The following is an 18,965-nucleotide window of genomic DNA, read 5'->3' on the forward strand; positions in this document are numbered from 1 at the left end:
CTATGAGCTCTAGGTACTGTGAAACACAGACCACACAGGACACAGACTGATAGGCATTTTCTTGCAGAAAAGAGCTATGGAATACCAAGGGGAGGTTTTGATGAAGAGACGAGGGTCTGAATTTCTTCATACCTAACAGGGTGAGAGAAAATCCCAGGGAAGTCAGTCGTGTTGGAGCAGAATAAGATCAGATGCTAAAGGGTTTTCTTCTGGGAGTGCTTTCCATACATCTGCAAGGATACAGGCCCAGTGGAGAGACTGAAGTTTAAGGTCAACCCAGGCAAGAATTAGCCTTCCTGCTCACTGGAACACCTGACCTGGAAATGACATATACACTGAACTGGGAGCAAAGTCCTGTAATAAATAACCATGCTTCAGTCATTTCCTCCTTTGTGCAATGGAGAACTGGAACTTAATGGCACCAGGGCCAGTTTCACCTTCCTTTGCCTTCTTACTCCAGTGCTTATGAAAAAGAGGGACCTAAGCTACAAAAGCCACACAGTGAAGATTTCTTCTGGAGAGGTAAATTCCCATCCTGTGGAGTGCAATTAGTTTATGGTGCAGCATTACTTTGTCAAGAAAAGCAGCAGAGAAAGCCAGGAAGTGGTCATGCAACCAGGTATGGGGGGTGGCCACTTATGGCTTCACTGGGAATAAACATTTTAAATGTTGGAACTGCATATCCTGGGATTATGTGGGATATCCTCCCTACACATCCGCTCTTGGCTGCTATCAGACCGGATGTAGAGTCAGCTGTCCCTTTGCTGTGACACTGTATGCTTGCATCTGCCACTCCGTCCTTGTTGGGGGTCAACATTTCTACTCTTTTGCCATATTCTGGTTTCTGGTACCAGTGAAAAAATGCCTGTCAGTTGTGCATCACTGACTGTGGCCCATCTTTAGCCTATGTTTGCCAAGGACCATGCTTCTGTGCCACCCTGTACCACTCACAGCAGCAGGCCATCCCTGTGTTGAAGTTGATACTCAGGTCCCATTTCTGAGTCCTGAATAAGAACATGAGGACTTTGCTGTAAGAATAACAGAATATAAAAGACCAGCTGGCAAATCATCCTAGTCACAGAATCACTCTCAAAATCCAGCTCTGTCTGTGGGACAGAAAGTGGCTTTGAAGACTTTAGTTTCTTGGTTAGGACAGCCTAAACTGCATCATCCATTAATTAAAGCACTGCTGTAAATTTCTGACCACTGATATTTTGACTATTATGTTCTTGATAGTGAGTTCCTAATTTTATTGTGGTTCACTCCAGTCCCTTATTTTGCTGTTCATGCCTTGTAGCAATCCCTCACATTCCAGCCATGGAAGGTGAACTCTAGGCCTCTGGGTTTTTTGGTGGTGGGTTCAAGCTGGGGGGTTTGAGGGAGCTCAGCTCAGGAAAGTATGAAATAAACCTGTGTCTCTGGGATAGTCACTGAACTGCCGAGTCAATGGACCAGCCAAAGGTAACTCTGTCGGACATCAAATCACATTGCACCGTGGGATCTTTTTATTAGTGAGCCAGTCTTGAAGTACAGCCAATAATTGTGCTTAGCACTTGACTGAGAGAACTATTTGGTGGGAAAGTGTGCACAGTGAAATCTTTAGGGCTCAGAGCATCTCCAGGGTTTTGTGGTAGAACTCAGAGCACTGCCCCAGTGCTGCAGGTTCTTTGCTTTGTGTGGATGGTGTCATTGTTTCTGCATTGGATGTAGCTTATTATGATCTCTTCTGCTTTAACAAAATTATTTTAAGGCATTTTGATGGTTTTGGTTTTGGGGTTTTTTTGTGGGTTTTTTTTTGTTGTTTTGGTGGGGTTTTATTGTTTGGGTTTTTTTTTTTTTTTTTTTTTTTTTGCAAAGAAACCCTTCTGTCTGTTCTCATCAAAGACTTTTTCTGGCCTAACATTATGTTCTTGGCATGCAGGTTGCATACAGTGATCTGAAACATAATGGTGGTTTTCAGAAAGGTAAGTCCTTCTCTTTGCTTTGATTTAGTGATGAGTCTGAGGCCCAAAGAGGAGAAAATTACCTTAACATCATGGTTCAATCAAAAAGAAAGTAGCAATAATCTATTATCAACAAAGTATAAAATAATTTCAGCCTGGATTAGGGAAGCAGAGATGTCTTGACTCACCAGGCCATGCTCTTATTCAGGAGGTGACCTCTGTCACAGGGTGTGGCACTGAAACCACACAAGTTACCTCTGGAGTTTTATTCAACACAAATGAGAGCTGTTAGTCTGTAACATTCTTCATAATCTCGTGCAATGTTTATAGATGCTTTACATTGGTTGTTTGGTTTTAAATGTAAGCCACAAAGTATTTTGAGAGGAAAAAGAAATAATTTTTTCAGTAAAAACATTGAAACTGACAATCAATGCTACAGTGTGTAACAGAAGTTATATATGACAAGACACAGCTAGAAACTCCACTGATCTACAACTCTGTTCAGTTTTTATTCCATCTTTCTGTTTGAATCTGTATTAAGGCCTGGAGCAAGAAAATGTCTTCCCTGAGGACTTGGAGTAGGGGAGTATAACCAGGACACTGGTTCAGGTAACACCAAGATGCTGCTCGTTCCTAGGAAAGGGCAGCTGTGACTCACCAATTCCTTCAGGGATAGCAGACCAGTGTTTGCTTACCCTACAGAGGGGCCAGGTGTTGTCAAGCCTCTGCAAATGTGAATAGAGGAGCTGGGCTGGATAAAGAATGTTGGTGGGTTTTTTCCTAAGAGAGGTCATGCATGCACTCACATTTCAGCTATAGCAGGAAAAATATATGTCTAAAAATTCTCACAACAGAGCCCTCTATGTTTCCAGGCATCCAGTCTGTACATCTGTTTGTTTGTTTTTCTTTTTCCTGGTAAAGTCTGTGTTCTCAAGAATCTCTTCTTGAGAGGATATGATAGCTCATTTGAGGCTGCCAGGGCAGCTCCCCAGCACTCGCTGTGCCCCCAGCCAGCCTCTGAGAGGTAGTGGAGCTGTATTATTTCTGTCCTTGGAAAAGGTGTTGCCTCATTTCCTCTTGTGAGACAGCTGGGTTTGATGACTTGTCCAAAGTCACGTTCCAGATCAGCTGTGGAGCTGGGAGTAGAATTCAGAGGTCTGTGAATGTACTGCCTGCAAGCAGTAAGAACTTACCCAGTTAAACACTGCTAAAGAAATCAAATTACTGAAAAAGGAAGACCAAGAGGTGTTTGCCTGTGAACTGCATGGCATCGAGTATGTCATTGTACTTGACAGTAACTTTTTTCTCCCCAGGGTGATCATGTGTGGCTGGACACTCAACCAAACAGTGAATTTAATGTCCCTATTGGGGCAGTTGTGAAGGAATCTGACTCAGGACGGATCTTGCTGGAAGATGATGAAGGCAAGGTAGGCTACGCTATAACCTTCTGTGAAAGATGAATATAAAATTTAAAAGTATGAGAGAAGGCCCTATTGGGTCAAACCAAAGCTCCATCTATCCAGATGGTCTGACTTTGATAGTATCTGGTAGGATATACTGAAAGAAAGACTACAGAAATAAGGCAAATATAGGATGGTCATCTGGTATCTCCAGGTCCAAGCACTAGGAAGATTCAAAGCTTCATGAAATAGAGGTTATATCTACATGGTTAGGAAAAAGATGGGCTCCAATCCCTAAATTTGCTGAAGCTTTAGGTGGAAAGACCATCCCACTGAAATCAGCTTATTCCTGCCTCATACAGTATTCTGCCTGTGATGACAGAGTTGCACTCTGAACAAGTATTAAAATTGGTGCTGTTCAGAACCCACCTGAATGGCTTCAGTGTTTTAAACCATCTAATCCTGGGAAGCAGCAAACCAGTTAATTCCTGTAGGTCAGTCATCTGTCTGTTAGAATGTGCTTGCTTGAGCATGCATTATGCTGAAGCTCACTCTAGCCTAACCAGCTCTCCTTTGCTTGCCTCTGAGCCACAGCATCACATGTTAAAGTCCATGCCTTGCCTTTGTCAGGAACACTGGATCACGGCTCGGAACATGCATATGGTGCATCTGATGCACCCCTCCTCTGTCCAGGGGGTAGAGGATATGATCCGCCTCGGGGATCTCCATGAAGCTGGCATGGTGCACAACCTCCTCATCCGACACCAGAAGCACAAAATCTATGTGAGTGCCACAGTAACTTCAAGGAACAGGCTGGTCGCTTCCAGGAACGGCCTCTACATTTAACAAGTGACTTGAGCAGCTTGTGAGCCTTTCACCCATGGGGCCCTCTGACTCCATTACTGACTGAATGTGTCAAGGAGACACAACATAGCTTTTTCTCTTCTTTCACTTGAGTACTTTGGCTGTGAAGAAGAGAGCTACCAGCAGCCCCTCAGCCACAGTGCTAGCAGAGGTAGTGACCCAACTTACTTTCTCCAAGAGCAGTCATTGCCACCAGTCACTGACAGTGAGCTAGATCCAGCCCATGTTACATCATAGTGCTGTTATTACCTGCAGGATCAGCCTAACTAGTACACAGTGACATGATTTCAACTGTCTCTCAGTCCAAGCCAACATTTACTTGATTTTGATATAATAAGATGGTTAATGAATAAATCTGGATACTTTGTCCATTACAAGTTTTATCTGTAACTGGGCAATTTGGCATTTTTATTTTCTTTGCTCCTTAGTGTCTAGTTTGTAATATGATAAGTAATATTCAGGTTTTTGCATGCTTTGCCTCCCATGTTATATACAGTACTGGAGAGAAGCTGCCTCTTACAACATAGGTGTGATGATGTTTAGTGTAAAAAAGGACTTATTTTATAGATGCTGTAGTTATAACTACCAAGGTGTGTGTATAGACCTGTTACATTAGACTCTAGCAGCCTGCTGTTGTTTCATGTAATTTTTGAACAATATTATCGCCTTGCACCTCCACAGCCTTCAACAGCCTCTGTCATTTCACTGGTGGTGCTGCATACAAATGTTTCTAAATCACTGTATGAATAGCACAACTATAACTTGGCCCATTAGCAAAGTTCAGCTACAGTTGCACTAGAATGCAAAAGCAGCTTAACAAAACACTGCAAAACACCTTATGATAACGCAAAAGTGGCAGGTCAAATTGGACTTTTGTATACTTCAGCTTGAGACAGAGAGCTGAGCTGTGATTTGGCAAGATCACACTTAGCATTCTTCCTTGAACAAAACCCTCCTTATCCTGGGATGTTTAACAGCAGCTGATAGTGAGTAGCTGGGCTCTCAGCCTCACTCAAGTGTTGCTGTGATCTCCCAGGCTTCCCTCCTGTTTAGATTTATACTGCGAGTGGCTTTGGTTGTATTCTTCTTTGCAGGTTTGCTGTCACAATAACGCTCTCAACTGTTTTCCAGACCTACACAGGATCAATCCTTGTAGCAGTGAATCCATACCAGCTGCTGCCCCTCTACACGGTGGATCAGATCAGACTGTATTGTAACAAGAGGATTGGAGAGCTTCCACCTCATGTCTTTGCCATTGCAGACAACTGTTACTTCAATATGAAGAGGAATAAGAGAGACCAGTGCTGTGTGATCAGGTGACTGGATTTGGAGAGCACAAATAGCAGAAACCAAATCTGGCATGGTTTTGGGGCATCTTTGTGGACACAGGAGACTTTCTAAATGGAAGGGCACAGATAAGACTAGAGACAACAGGAAGGAAATATTTTCTTCCCTGCTTCTTTGTTTTCAGTTAGGGCTGTAAAATGTAGACTATAAGCAAAGGATTTCCAAAGTCCGTTTTTTTCCCCCAGAATCTTTGAATGTGGTTGTACATTCTGCACATGGTTACTACATACAGAAACATAACACCCGAGCCTGTGCGATGTAGGGCTGTCTTTTACCTTGGAGACAAGATATTTCTGTTACATGTAGTTTCTGAGAATAGCCCTTTCCTGAAGAGAAATAACCTCTGCTAACCCAAAGATGGAGGAAAGTTTTCTTTGTCTTATAAAGAATCCATTTTCTCTTTGTTATCAATATGAAGAAGCAGATAGTCTCATTGCAATAGTATCTGATTATCGCTGAGTCAACTCAGTTGATGTGCTAAAACTAGCACTGACAATCTGGTAATGCAATAAAGAAGGAAAGTAAGTGGTCACTTAATTTGTACAGGTACAGACTGACTTCCATGGATTTGCCTCTTTCAATTGGTGGGACAATTTACTTCTCAGCCTAAGTCTGAGAAAAGTCTGAAAAAAACCTTAAATCTGAGCCAAAGATAAAAGACTCGAATTTTCCAGCCCTCTATGGTCTGCCATTCACAGGGTAAACTTAAATTGGATTTTTTTTTTTAACCTGGTCTGCCATTTTACAAAAAAGAAAGAAAAGAAGCCTATAATGATCTTGTTTCTTACTGCAGTGGAGAATCTGGAGCTGGTAAAACAGAAAGCACAAAGCTAATACTACAGTTTTTGGCAGCTGTCAGTGGCCAGCATTCCTGGATAGAGCAGCAGATCCTAGAGGCCAACCCCATTCTGGAAGGTGGGTTATTTAGCTAACATGGCTGATTTAACACATTTATCTCAGGATAAAAAAAAATCAGAAACAGATCTTTGAACCATTGTATCTGCTTAACTGGTAACACTGGTGATGCACTGTAGATGTTCTCAATACTTTTCTGCCATGTTCCCATGCAGTCCACAGCAGCTTTGCTCTCATGCTGTAGAAGGAGATGCTACTATAGTATGTAACCTGGAACTGGGGGGAGCACAAGAGTCCTTAGGAATGCAAAGCCCAAGGCAAAGCCTCCTGGTTTAAGATTTGCCTTAGATAGTGACAAAGTGACTGGCCAAACATGGATGTATATGTAGGGGAGCTCCCTGAGACACCCATCTTTCTCTGTACAGGGATCAACATGTGCCCAGTAAATCCTTCTGGAGGTCTTCAGACTTGCCCAGATTTCTTGGCTGGCCACATGTAGACCACATTTGGATCATTTGAATATGTATTTTAGGACCCAATTATCTGGGTGCACAGTATGCCTGCCTGTCTCTTCAGGAGGCAGACTGAGACAAGACATTTTCCAGTGCTTCTCAGCACTGTCATTTGGAACACAACATGTAAAATACTAGCAGCAAAATAGAAGGGCAAAAAAATAGGCTTGATGTTCATGAGCTGCAATAAGCAAGGTTCTAACTCTGTCCCTTGCCCCTCAGCTTTTGGAAATGCCAAGACAATTCGAAATGACAATTCAAGCCGCTTTGGGAAATACATTGATATTCACTTCAACCAAAATGGCGTGATAGAAGGAGCCCGGATAGAACAGTTTCTCCTGGAGAAGTCCCGGGTTTGCCGGCAGGTGAGGGCACTGGCAGGTGTACATTCTGCCTGTTCTTGTGTTAGAAGCTTATCCTGACAAGGCTGTCCATTGGCCTCTTTCTTTTCTTTTTTAGGCTCCAGAGGAGAGGAACTATCACATCTTCTACTGCATGCTAATGGGGATGAATACAGAGCAGAAAAAGATGCTGAATCTGGGCACTGCCTCAGAGTACACTTATCTTACTATGGTAAAAATCTCGGCTTTATTCTCCATTATCCCTCTGCCCACTGGTGGACAATACAATAAGTATCTGAAACTGATGCTCACAGCACTTTTGGTGTTACTGCTTCTGGTACTCTAAGGAAAGGACTGTTCATATTTGGTAATTACCATCTGCAGCTCCTTGTGATTATAATTGCTTGCTGGGAGAAGCAGCTTGTGGTAGGTCAAAGCTTTCTCTCAAAGTCAGACTTAAGAAACAAAGGAAACCCTAAAGCAGAATGTGGACAACATCCCCCACTTTCCCCAACACAGTTTCAGAGAAATGCAAGGGATCTCATGCCAGGGAGAATAGTAATCACACGTGTGTATCTAGAGGAAAATGAATAAGAATCGCAGTCCTTATATCTAATAAATCTTATGACCATAATGCAGGCAGCTGGCATTCAATGTAACCTCCCGTGATTGATGTTAATGAGCACATCTGGGTATATGATGCCATTGTGTCAGAAGTGGGGTCTTCATAGGTGAGATTTTTGAAAATAGCTGAGTGGTTTAGCACGTGAAAGTAATGATGAAAATCCTGTCCTTTAGCTAGTGTAGATGCCTTGTGTTAAATACACCAGCTGGTTTGTTTTCGGTTGTTCTACAGCTGTGGAAAAAATGGGTTTAAGTGCTGCCTCTACAGGAATTAGTTGGAGCTAGGCATCTAATTTTTAGGAAATTAAAAAAGTCTATAATCTATTTCTGAAGTCTCAAAAGCAAAACCATTAAAGTTGTGGAGATTTTTTCCCAAATGTAACACTTTCAAAATAGCAATGATCTTGCAGCAAAGCTGATGAGTGCAATTAGTGCAATTAACCCATTGGCCATTCCATAAAAAGGCCCCTGTGTCTGCAGTAGGGCAGTGTGACACTGAGATAGGAGGATTGGATTGAAGGAGCATATATTCGTGGTTTTGTTAAGGTCAGCTGTTGCACAAGCTGGCATGTTTACGTGCTGTAAACTGAATTGTCCCGGAATATTTTGTTTTTGTAATCATCACACTATATTGTCAGAAACAGCAAGGATAAAAAAGGCATTTCCCCATCTCCATGAGGGCTGAAAATAGTTTCTATCAGAAGCAACATCCTCGGACCTGCTGTGCAGGCTTTGATGAAGGCTCTTCTGATGCTGCCTTGCATGCTTCCATTTGCTTTCCACTAGAACCTAATATTTTGATTTTGAGATCTGCCCTCTAATATTTATCCAGTCTGACTTGCTTTGTTTTGGGATGAGGGCTCTTAATTTTCCATTGACAAGACAGAGAGAAGAAACCAAAGAAACAGGCATGGCCTTGTAAGTGTATGTAACCTTGTCAAAGCTTCCTGTCCTTCTGCTCCAGAGCAGCCTTCCCCTCAGCTTTTCCTATTGGTTTCCCCAGTATTCAGTCTAGCCCTGGAGAAATGCATTGTTGAGCCCTCTGCTGATGGGTTCTTTTTCAGAGTAAAGATGAAGGAAGATACAACCATGGGAAGAAGTTATAGAATGCCTAAATAAGTTTTTACTTTGCGTCCCTGTGGATTCATAAGATAGTCACACTGTACAAAGGTTTGTCAGTCTGCAGGTGCTTTCGTCTTTGTCTGGGTACCAGGAGGATTTTCCTTACCTGTTGGTGTACTTGCAGGGCAACTGCATGTCCTGCGATGGACGGAATGACGCTAAGGATTATGCCCACATCCGCTCGGCTATGAAGATCCTCATGTTCTCAGACTCTGAGCACTGGGACATCAGCAAGCTGCTGGCTGCGATCCTGCACTTAGGGAATGTAGAGTTCCAAGGTAAACTCAGCATTTACCTTTCCTTAGACTCAATGGTAAAGGTGCTTCCCTTAGGTGCTTCCTGCTTCCACCTGCTCAGATTAGGTTGTGCTACTCTGCCCTGTATTAACAGGTGAACAGAGTTGGAAGGGCAGGCAGATAAGCACCATGAAATTCTGTTTTGTGACTCCACTGCCAAGTGTTTTGAAAAACAGCATCTTATTATTATTTTGCCATGCTGTCAGGTCTCCATGGTTGTAAATAGGCCCTTATCACACAAACTGAAACAGCAGAGTACAATGCCATGTTACATTTGCTGGTTGTTGTTCTGCACAAGCCAGAGGACACAGGAGTATGTTTGCCATGGAGGTAACAGCAGCCATCCTCCTGCTTAAGTCTGCTGGACACTCACCTGCATAGATGCGCTTCTGGTATGGACAGGCACAGTGTGAAACCCACCAGCAAGTGCCAGAAGCTCTCACATTTTAGAAAGTCCTCCCTTTGTGATACAGAGGGACTGATACAGTGATGGCAGCTGGATTCTTTGGATTAATGCTGACTACTAAAATTAGGGATTTCTTTTATTCCCCTTTGTTTTCTAAATTTCCCACAAACCAGATACACAGGAAAAATATTTTCAGAAACACATTTTCTGGAGTCAGATATCACTTCCCCAGATCTCCAATAGTAACTATTTTAAATGTATAACCTTGTCAGTTTGGCTGCTATTTTTAGCCTGATGTTCTAGACTTGAAAAAGCCCTATAGATCCCAGGATCCCCAAGTGAAATCAAGACCATTCTTGGTAAAATCACCAAACCTGTCAGTTTCAAATGAGAACTGAGTACATTGCCACATTCCCAGCACTATGGGGTCACAGAAATACAGCTACATTAACAATAGTGATGGTTCCCCCTGAGACTGGCTGTTTCCTCCTTTCAGCGGCTGTGTACGACAACCTGGACTGCTCCGATGTGATGGACTCACCACACTTCTCCATTGCTACCAAACTGCTGGAGGTAATGGACTACCATCTTCTCCTGTTGGTTCTTCCTTCTCCCTTGTTCCCTGCGCACACTGGCAGAGCACACCTCTAGAGTTTATGTAGGAATGCACATTCAACAGGCATGTCCCCTCTATCCTGCTGACACTCCAGTCATGCTGTTGCAGATGTCTCTCCAAGCCAGGAGATCCATAACTGGGACATCAAGTTGCCGGTGGATGCCGGTAGACAAGCAGTTTGTTGTAGCCCTCCTCCTGGTACAAACTTTGCTGGATCTCCTGGCATGACCAGGTTCCTATGACTATTCCTCCAGGTGGATTCCAGTGAACTCCAGAACAGCCTCACAAACCTCTCCATCATTGTCCGAGGAGAAAGTGTGTCCAGGCCTCTGAATGTGGTTCAAGCTGCAGATGGGAGGGATGCCTTTGTGAAGGTACTGGTGCTCACAGCTTCCCTGTTTAAAGACTGGGGATGTTTTCAGAGCTGTCTTTCTTCCTCCCTGAGGAGCCTTATGTGATAAACATTGACCCAGAGGGCTCCAGGCCCTTGCAGTTCTTAGGCATAGCTTGACAGCACAATAACAAGCAGTAAGATGTGTCCAAAGACTCTAATGATGGGCTCTAATTCCTCTTTCATTACTTTTCTCAGGGTATATATGGACAGATTTTCTTGTGGATAGTGAATAAGATCAACTTAGCCATTTTCAACCCAGCTTCTCAGAAGCCTAAAGACAGACGTCAATCCATTGGACTGCTGGACATTTTTGGGTTTGAAAACTTCAGCAACAACAGGTGGGAGACTCCAGATGCAATACAATAGGAAGGTGAATGCAGCTGATGTAAAGGGAAAGAATGAAAAAACAGATACATGCTCTTTCATTGTCATCCTGATTCTCAGAAAAATTGTGAAAATTCCATTACTGGATTTTCCCAATTAAGATCACGTAGATTCCATTTTTTTTCAGTCTTGAGCATATTTCTGCCTCCTTCCCCAGCCTTTACTTTAGTGCAGCCATTGGGCATGGCTATTCCAGAACCTGAGGAATTTTTGAAGGGGAGATGGCTATGGAGCTACTATGAGCAGGCAGCCACTATGTAAGGATGTGGTATATCCGTGTGACTCTATACTAAACTTTCCTGTTCCGTAGTATTTTATAATGTCTCTTGGGATACATTTGGCATGTAGTAAAAAGTCCCTGACCAGCACACCATTGTGTTACTGCATGTCACTGCTGTCTCTTCCCCTGATGCTGGTGTTTGCATTCCTAAAGCAGTATTTCTGTTTGCCCTTGTCTTGGGGGGGAGGTGAGGTGGGGCAGCAATTCTCACTTCTCAGGTACCATCAGTTCTCCACAAACCATCAGCACATACTCTGCAATCTTTTGTAATCCGTTTCAACCAATGCCTCTTGCTTTCAACCAGATAATATTCCTCAGTGACTTGGAACAGAATCTAGGATCTTTACAGTCTGTCTTCTATTTTTTGAGTTCTCTCCTGTTATTTTGTGCTGTCCCCAAGGTCTGCACTCCCCATGGGTCCTCACTGCGGTGAGCACCCCAGAGGCACACACAGTGTGCCACAGCAAGTACCAGGTAGTGACACCCAGGTGCAGCATAAAGGCGTAACTAACGGAAGAAGTGGTTGTGCTAGTACAAGCAAAAACCTGTCACATGCTCATAAGTCAAGTGATTTTGCAGTTACATGTTCCCCTTTATCTCTGGAGTTTCTTGAAAGATGTAAAAGATATTTTCTTACCTACTCAGCAACATTCAGTCATCAGTTGGCTCATTGCTGCTGGTCTTTGCCATGGCAGAGAAAATGCTTCCCCTTGCATTGCAAAGATTGGCAACGTACAGTGATGGTGGTCACCAGCACCATGGAATATGGCAGTAGTAAATCTGGATATGAATTTAATGTAGAGGATAAACAAATAGCAGAAAGCAGTGCAGCACTGGCCTACCATGGGCTTTCGTCTTGTCCTTCCCCAGCTTTGAGCAGCTGTGCATTAATGTTGCAAATGAGCACCTTCAGCAGTTCTTCGTGCACCATGTCTTCAAGCTGGAGCAAGAAGAATATCTTGCAGAGCACATTGCCTGGAACAACATTGACTTCACTGATAACCGCCAGGCTCTGGAAGTCATTGCACTCAAGCCCATGAATATAATCTCCCTCATTGATGAAGAGAGCAGGTTTCCAAAGGTAAATTTCTGGTTTCATTCGTAATGCCTGGCTTTGCACACAACTCACAAGTAACACTTAGGTTTAGACACATGCAAGTGCAAAAGTGGCTTTCAGATACATTAGGAGAGGCAATATCTTCTCCCCATAGATGTTTCTTTCAAATTAGCTCGCTATACAGCTGCTTCGCTCTCTGCTGGAATGTGCTCTTCCTGGTGCCTTGCTGTTGAAACTCTTGCAGCTATTCCAGACAGAGAAGGGAGTCCGGATCATTTAACAAGGGCTTCTTAGGAAATCTTTGGAATCGTTCATTGTTTGAGTATTGCTCTGCTGTTGGTCTGGTCTGCAGCTTGCTCTTTCTTCCCCTGGCTGACAGACTTAATTGAGCAATGTCACCATTGTGAGGAACTGAAGGGGAACTGTAGGCCTGGCAGCTCACCTTGCTGCCAGGGAAGGTCATAAACATATCATTTTGAGCACCATCATAGAGCATGTACAGAACAACAAGGTGATCAGACCCAGTCAGCAAGGGCCCTGCTTGACTAACCTGATCTCCTTCCATGACAAGGTGATATGCTTAGTGCATGAGAGAAAGCCTGTGGCTGTTGTCTGCCATGATTCTGTGATTCCGTGAAATGTTATTCTGCAAAGGCCAGTCATCTCAAACAGAAGAGCAGAGATGAAAGTAACATCTGATCTCAGACATCCCTGTAGAGTATTTTCATCATCTGCAGAGCATGGTGAGGCTAGGCTGGCGTGTTGGTGTAGGAATCAGATGACAATGGAGGGTGTCCAGAAAAGCAAGCCCCAACTTCAGCTCCTTTGTAGTCCTTCAGGTAACAATTTGAGAGGATCATGTACAGGCAGACAGCTTTTCCCTTTCTTCCCTAAGAAGAGGGTGGTCCAACAGTTCGAGCAAGAAAGCATCTCTTCTATGATTTCCAGAGCATGTGACTTCTGAGAGCACATGGGCATGGGCCAGTGCACAGAGCTCACATGGCCCATGAGGGGATGGCATCATGATGGCACCCCTTGAAGAGAAGCACCCAGCTGACTGCCTTGCCTCTGGAACTCATGGTCCGGGCATGCTGACTGGGATCTGCTCAGGGATTCTTCCAGGGATCTCTGAGTCTTGCATCAGCTGGGGAGCACAAGAAGAACTGTGCTCAGGAAAAGGAGCAGGCAGCCCTTACAGCTTCCTGGGTAGGAGGGCACGAGAAGGTTGGTGGAGGGCTTTGCTTGGGAGGTCCAAAGATCTGGTAAATTCTCAGTGCACCTGGTGATGTTAGTAATATTGTGGGGGCTTGTGTACAGCCCTAGAACACCAGGCCCTGTGCTTGATGGTGTGTTCTGTCATGATGCTTGAGACAGGGGTCTGTGTAAAAGGGAAGATACTTTTGGCATGACCTTCCTCCAGATCAATTATACACATGAAAGCAGAATTTGAGCTTTTGTTATCTCTAAGCACCACTTCTGTTTGTGTGCTGAGCACAGGCCAGTGCTGGGGACAATCTGCTTAATCATCCTTTTTTACCTATATTTGTTTCTAGGGCACAGATGCCACCATGCTTGTCAAAATCAATTCCCTCCATGGTAAAAGTAAAGTCTACATCCCACCTAAGAGTGTTCATGATACCAAGTTTGGCATCAGCCACTTTGCTGGGGTTGTCTTTTATGAATCAAAAGGTGAGCCTATCTCTGCTGGATATGGAGGGTGAAGGGAAGGGCATGACCTGCCCTGGATATGTGGCTTTCCAGGGTAGTGTTAATCTGAAGTTGATCAGGAGGACAGGAGGATTACTCTAAACCAATTTGCAAGTTACTGTAAATTAAGTGGATTTTAGCTAGACAGAGTGGTGCTAAAACCAGCAGGCTGCAGAGGTGACAGGCTAATTTTGTTTCCTTCCTATAGATTTTCTGGAGAAAAATCGTGACACACTGAGTGCTAATGTAATGCAAGTGGTCCATTCCTCCAAAAATAAATTCCTGAGAGAGATTTTCCAGGTGGAAACAGCCCCACCTAGTCTGGGACGTGGGACCATCCGGCATCTTGGATCTGACCAGGTCTACAAGGTTGGCTGACTGGCACTATCTGGCAGAAACAACTCATTTCTCCTCCCTTCCAAAAAGCTCTGGCTGTTCTTGACCTCCTCTTTCCTTTGCACTGTCTCTCCAAATCCTTATCTCTTTCATTCAAATTGTTTCTGTCAAGGGTGCTGCAGGAAAAGTCAGGGTCTGGTTTTAATGCTTTAAACAGGTGCAGTGTCAGCCCTGTCTCCCAGCTCTGCATCCCTGGACATCTGTGTAGCAATGCCTGCAGGCTGTCTCAAAACCATGAGTTGTGATGCCTCCCCACATGTTGTCATCAACTGGATGACACTTCGTGAGAGAGTTCATGATGGGTCATTATCACAGACTCCTCTGTGCCTGGTGTGTCTGTGCCTAGTGAAAAATACGGTGTAAAGTGCAGTGGACTAGAAACAGCATCGGGCACAGTTCAGGTTCTCTGTCCTGCTCCAACTTCCACATAAATTGATGTCTGAACATTTAACTATGTAGTGTCACCAGTATGTGAAGGTACTTTTGCTTTTTACTGTTTACATCTTTGAGTTTTCCTGTCAGGATACAGAACAGTCAGCTTGCTAACTTACCTATTATCTGTCTATTCTGCTGGCATTGCTTTCTGATCTTATCCTTTCTTCCTTTGTCTTTGTCCCAGTGTGGCTTTCTGCTGTCCAGAACACCTGGCCATGGACAGGTAAACATCCTGGGGGCAAAGAATGTCAGAAGTGGTATAAGTAGCAGCACTGATGCTAAGGCTGAGCATCTCTTAAATGCTATTAATACCTTCAGATCAAATATCAGGTGTATCTACATTGCTCTAATGCTGTAATGGGTTTTGTCCCTATCAATAAGTCTGTGTTATTGAAAAAAAAGTACAGCAGTATGTCAAGAAAAGAAATAGCAAATGTGGGCTACCCCATGTCAAAATGCACAGAAATTAGGTGTTGATGTTCAAATAAATGGGACCACCATTGGGAAGCCTAAGAAGCAGGCTGTAGAAAAGAATAATGAATGATGTGCCAGAAAACACTTTTTTGTCCTGAGGTCTCAGAGTTCCTCTCCTGGCACACTGCAGCAGAAAAGTCATCATTATCAACAAATCCAGCTTTAACAATGTTGTATGTGTGAGATCATGAGGGCATGGGCTTTGGCCTTGTGTGGCCATCCCACTGATGGTACAGCAGAAAGGCCTGAGAGTGAAAATCAATTTTAACTCTTACACAGCTAAAAAATGTATATGCTGTTATCATAGCCACTTCAGATGCTTGCTAGCCCTAAGATGTATCAGAGCTGTGATGAGAAATTCCCAGGAGCTGTTTTCCAAAGACACAAGTGATTGATCACTGGAGGGCAGCCTTGCCCTGTAGTAAAGCAGAGGGTGTAAATCTTAGTGTTCAAAAGGGCATTTGAGACATAAGAATGGGAGGATGAGGTGCCCTAAAGACCGTGGAAGTGAGGGAAGCCACTGGGCTTTAAATTATTTACTTTGAAAAAATTCCAACCACCCCACAACCCACAAACAAACAAACCAACCAACCAACCAACCAACCAGCTGCATTGTGCTGCAATGATCAGGTCATTGCCTGTATGTAAAAGACCCATGGAGTCCTTTTGTTGGAAACTTGGAATCTGTACTGTTGTCAGTGTAATTTAATGTGCCCATACTGAGAGGCAGAAACTTAGGCCTAATGTGATGATTTGTGTGAAAAAGACAGGTGGAACTGTGCAGTCAGAGAGGCTGGGGAAGTCTGGAGTACCTCATACCTTGTCCTCCAGTAAAAGTTTGCCTTTTCACTGCTTACTGTAGTATTAATGAGCAAGGTAATCAATTGTCCTAATCCCTAAGGAATGGGCTGTTCTGGATCTTTAGCATTCCTACCTATGATGGCAGCAAAATGCCTGGGCTGGAATTTATTCCTGCTTTGGGAGTGGCTGTTTCTCACCAAGGTTTCAGGCACACCCCCAGGAATCACAGTTTGGCACCCAGGCCCAACACTAAGCAGCCTTGGTTGGAAGAGACAGGCTCACGTGAGCTCCTACAGGTGGAATTACTTCTACCACAGCCACCCCCACTGCTAGAATTTAGTGCCCAAGTAGGTGAAAGCACTTAGTGGGGTGTTTCTTTACAAGAATAAACCCAAATTATTAAGATGCAGATGGCTAATTTAGTTCCCATGTAGGTAAATATTTTTTTTTCTGGTGGTTGTGGGATACTGTTATGTTGTACAAAAATATGAAGGTTTATTAATTGGCCTCTGACAGTGAATGATCTTGCAGTCAGCATGTGCTTTCTCTTCCCAGGGCTTGGATACCACCAAGCGGCTCTCGACACTGGGAGGACAGTTCAAGCAATCCCTAGAAAAACTAATGAAAATCCTTGAGCAGTGCCAACCATACTTCATCCGCTGCATCAAGCCAAATGACTACAAGAAACCATTGGTAATATTCTAACAACAATACAAACTCTTGCCTTTGGTAAAGTTTGTAATGAAAAAAGGCTCTCAGTTGCTGTGTAGCATTTTATAGCTGTACGTGGTTGCATCCAAGAAGTACAGGCTATTCCTGCAATAAACATAGTAGAAGGATATAGTGTTGTTAATTGTTAAATGCATCTCAAAAAAAGCACCATAGAGTAATGGATAGGAAAAAAGCACATAGGTGTATTCCTGAGCAGAGTTATAGAAGCCTTTTCTGTAAAGATAAAGACAAAAGTGAAGAATTTGTAGCCCCTCAACAAGAGGACAAACAAAAAACATTAGGATTAACAACGATCATACTATGAAATAGTCTGAGAGAGAATAGGAGAGCTGTAGGAGTTTGTGAGAGGAGTGATGTAGCTTAATCTGACACTACAGGAGGAGTCAGTTTGTCATTAGGATGCATCGCTGGAACTTGGGGTTTTCAACCCAGTTCTACTCTAAAACGTTGTATGATGTTTGTCGAGTAAACTAAATTTTTTTGAAGTACTGCATGTGGCTTAGTGAGCTAATTTTAAATCTCAGATAAGATTAAATATTAGGAAGAAGCAAAGATGTCTGCTGTGCTTTGCATAATATGCCCAAAGGCCTAAGTTGCTACTGCAGTTATTCACACCTGCAAAATTATATGATCAATTCACTGTTCATCTGAAATTGCAGTTCTAGAATGAAAAATGGTTGCTAAAGCCAGACTGAAGTTAATGGACTGTTTCTACTGCTGCCATACACAAACTTGAAGACCCTTTGGGGTGACTTGTTTCTATTTGTAATGAATTAATTTAGTGCACTAAAGAACAATACAATTTGAAAAAGCACAATAGGCCATTTTGTAAGCCCTCTGAGGCTGAAGGTTAACAGACGTATTCTGAGGGATACTGCATGTTTACCTTCTTTCAGTGCTAAGTCTTCTCCTTGTCGTCCTTCTCTCTCAGTTGTTTGATCGGGAACTATGTATCAAACAGCTGCGATATTCAGGGATGATGGAGACCATTCAGATCAGGAAAGCTGGGTACCCAATTCGCTACAGGTTTGAGGAGTTCTTTGAGAGATACAGAGTTCTTCTGCCGTGGTCTCTTCGACAGTGGGTATGTAAGCAAAAACATGGTTTAAGGCTAATCTTACTTTTCCTTATGAAGCTTTAGTCTTTCCCATGGCAGAAAGTTCTTGAATTACTGCTGGCAGAGTTGAGAGAGCTGTCAGCATAGGAGATGTCATCACAGTAATTATAGCTACATACTTAAATACTACCTTTGACCTTAGCTGAAAATGCAGAGTTGCTTTGAGGTCCAGCTGTCCTTGGCCTGCTCCACACAGACATCCCAGGCAGGGTAACTGCCCATAATCCCCATTCCCATTGCCCTCAGATGTTTCTTTTCTATAATCACACACTTCTCAGTTCTCTGACATCCTCCTCACACTTTGACTCTGGAACATTTGGTTCATGCAATCACGTACCTCCTCTTCCTGACAATTTGAGCTGAAACACTTCCCTTCATTATACTGTCAGCTCAGAGGTCTGCAAGACCTCATCTGTTTCTGTTCTTCACCCTTTGGAATGTAGGGCAAGTAGATCCTTGCATAGTACAGCTGCTGTGTTTCACAGCCAAGTCCTAACATCACGATGCTTTTGCACATCAGCTGAAGAACGATGCTCGACAGAGCTGCATCAGCATCTCCGAAGCAGTGCTGGGCAAGGATGAAAGCTGGCGAGTTGGAAGGACCAAGATTTTCCTTAAAGTAAGTAAAAGGGACAGTTTGTTGTTTCTTCTCATGAAAAACTGGATGCTTCACAGTACAGCATAGCCTGCTTGTGCAAGAGTGGTGATTGAGGAGGACTAGGTTGTCTTACAAACTCTCTTTCGAATCTGAGGGTGGATCTTTGTTCTTGAAGGCCAAATAATTCAATGGAGAGAGTTTGGTGTAGGAGAGGCTCCTGTTTCTGTTCTACAGCATTGCCGCTGAAACAGCACAGTGCAATGT

At 43.4% G+C, this 18,965-nt stretch overlaps 1 protein-coding gene across 6 annotated transcripts in view; it reads left to right on the forward strand.

Annotated features, from left to right (window-relative positions):
* The window catches only part of MYO7B (myosin VIIB), a 56,941-nt gene that overhangs the window by 4,785 nt on the left and 33,191 nt on the right, over positions 1-18,965 (forward strand). For 3 of the 6 annotated variants that reach the window (XM_085070044.1, XM_085070047.1, XM_085070050.1), the window contains exons 1-19: positions 395-522; positions 1,922-1,964; positions 3,257-3,370; positions 3,974-4,126; positions 5,339-5,523; positions 6,348-6,469; positions 7,144-7,286; positions 7,381-7,494; positions 9,133-9,286; positions 10,207-10,283; positions 10,581-10,700; positions 10,916-11,058; positions 12,255-12,465; positions 13,995-14,130; positions 14,357-14,517; positions 15,164-15,202; positions 16,810-16,947; positions 17,918-18,070; positions 18,624-18,722. In XM_085070044.1, the coding sequence (XP_084926170.1) occupies positions 1,947-1,964; positions 3,257-3,370; positions 3,974-4,126; positions 5,339-5,523; positions 6,348-6,469; positions 7,144-7,286; positions 7,381-7,494; positions 9,133-9,286; positions 10,207-10,283; positions 10,581-10,700; positions 10,916-11,058; positions 12,255-12,465; positions 13,995-14,130; positions 14,357-14,517; positions 15,164-15,202; positions 16,810-16,947; positions 17,918-18,070; positions 18,624-18,722 (2,280 nt within the window). In that variant the 5' untranslated portion in view covers positions 395-522; positions 1,922-1,946. Of the gene's footprint in view, positions 1-394; positions 620-1,921; positions 1,965-3,256; positions 3,371-3,973; positions 4,127-5,338; positions 5,524-6,347; positions 6,470-7,143; positions 7,287-7,380; positions 7,495-9,132; positions 9,287-10,206; positions 10,284-10,580; positions 10,701-10,915; positions 11,059-12,254; positions 12,466-13,994; positions 14,131-14,356; positions 14,518-15,163; positions 15,203-16,809; positions 16,948-17,917; positions 18,071-18,623; positions 18,723-18,965 lie in introns of those variants that run through there. The other 3 variants (XM_085070045.1, XM_085070046.1, XM_085070048.1) reach the window with 3 other exon arrangements.

The sequence above is a fragment of the Lichenostomus cassidix genome, chromosome 9 (assembly GCF_008360975.1).
Source record: "Lichenostomus cassidix isolate B80296 chromosome 9, HeHo_3.0, whole genome shotgun sequence".
In the NCBI taxonomy this organism is placed as follows: Eukaryota; Metazoa; Chordata; class Aves; order Passeriformes; family Meliphagidae; genus Lichenostomus; species Lichenostomus cassidix.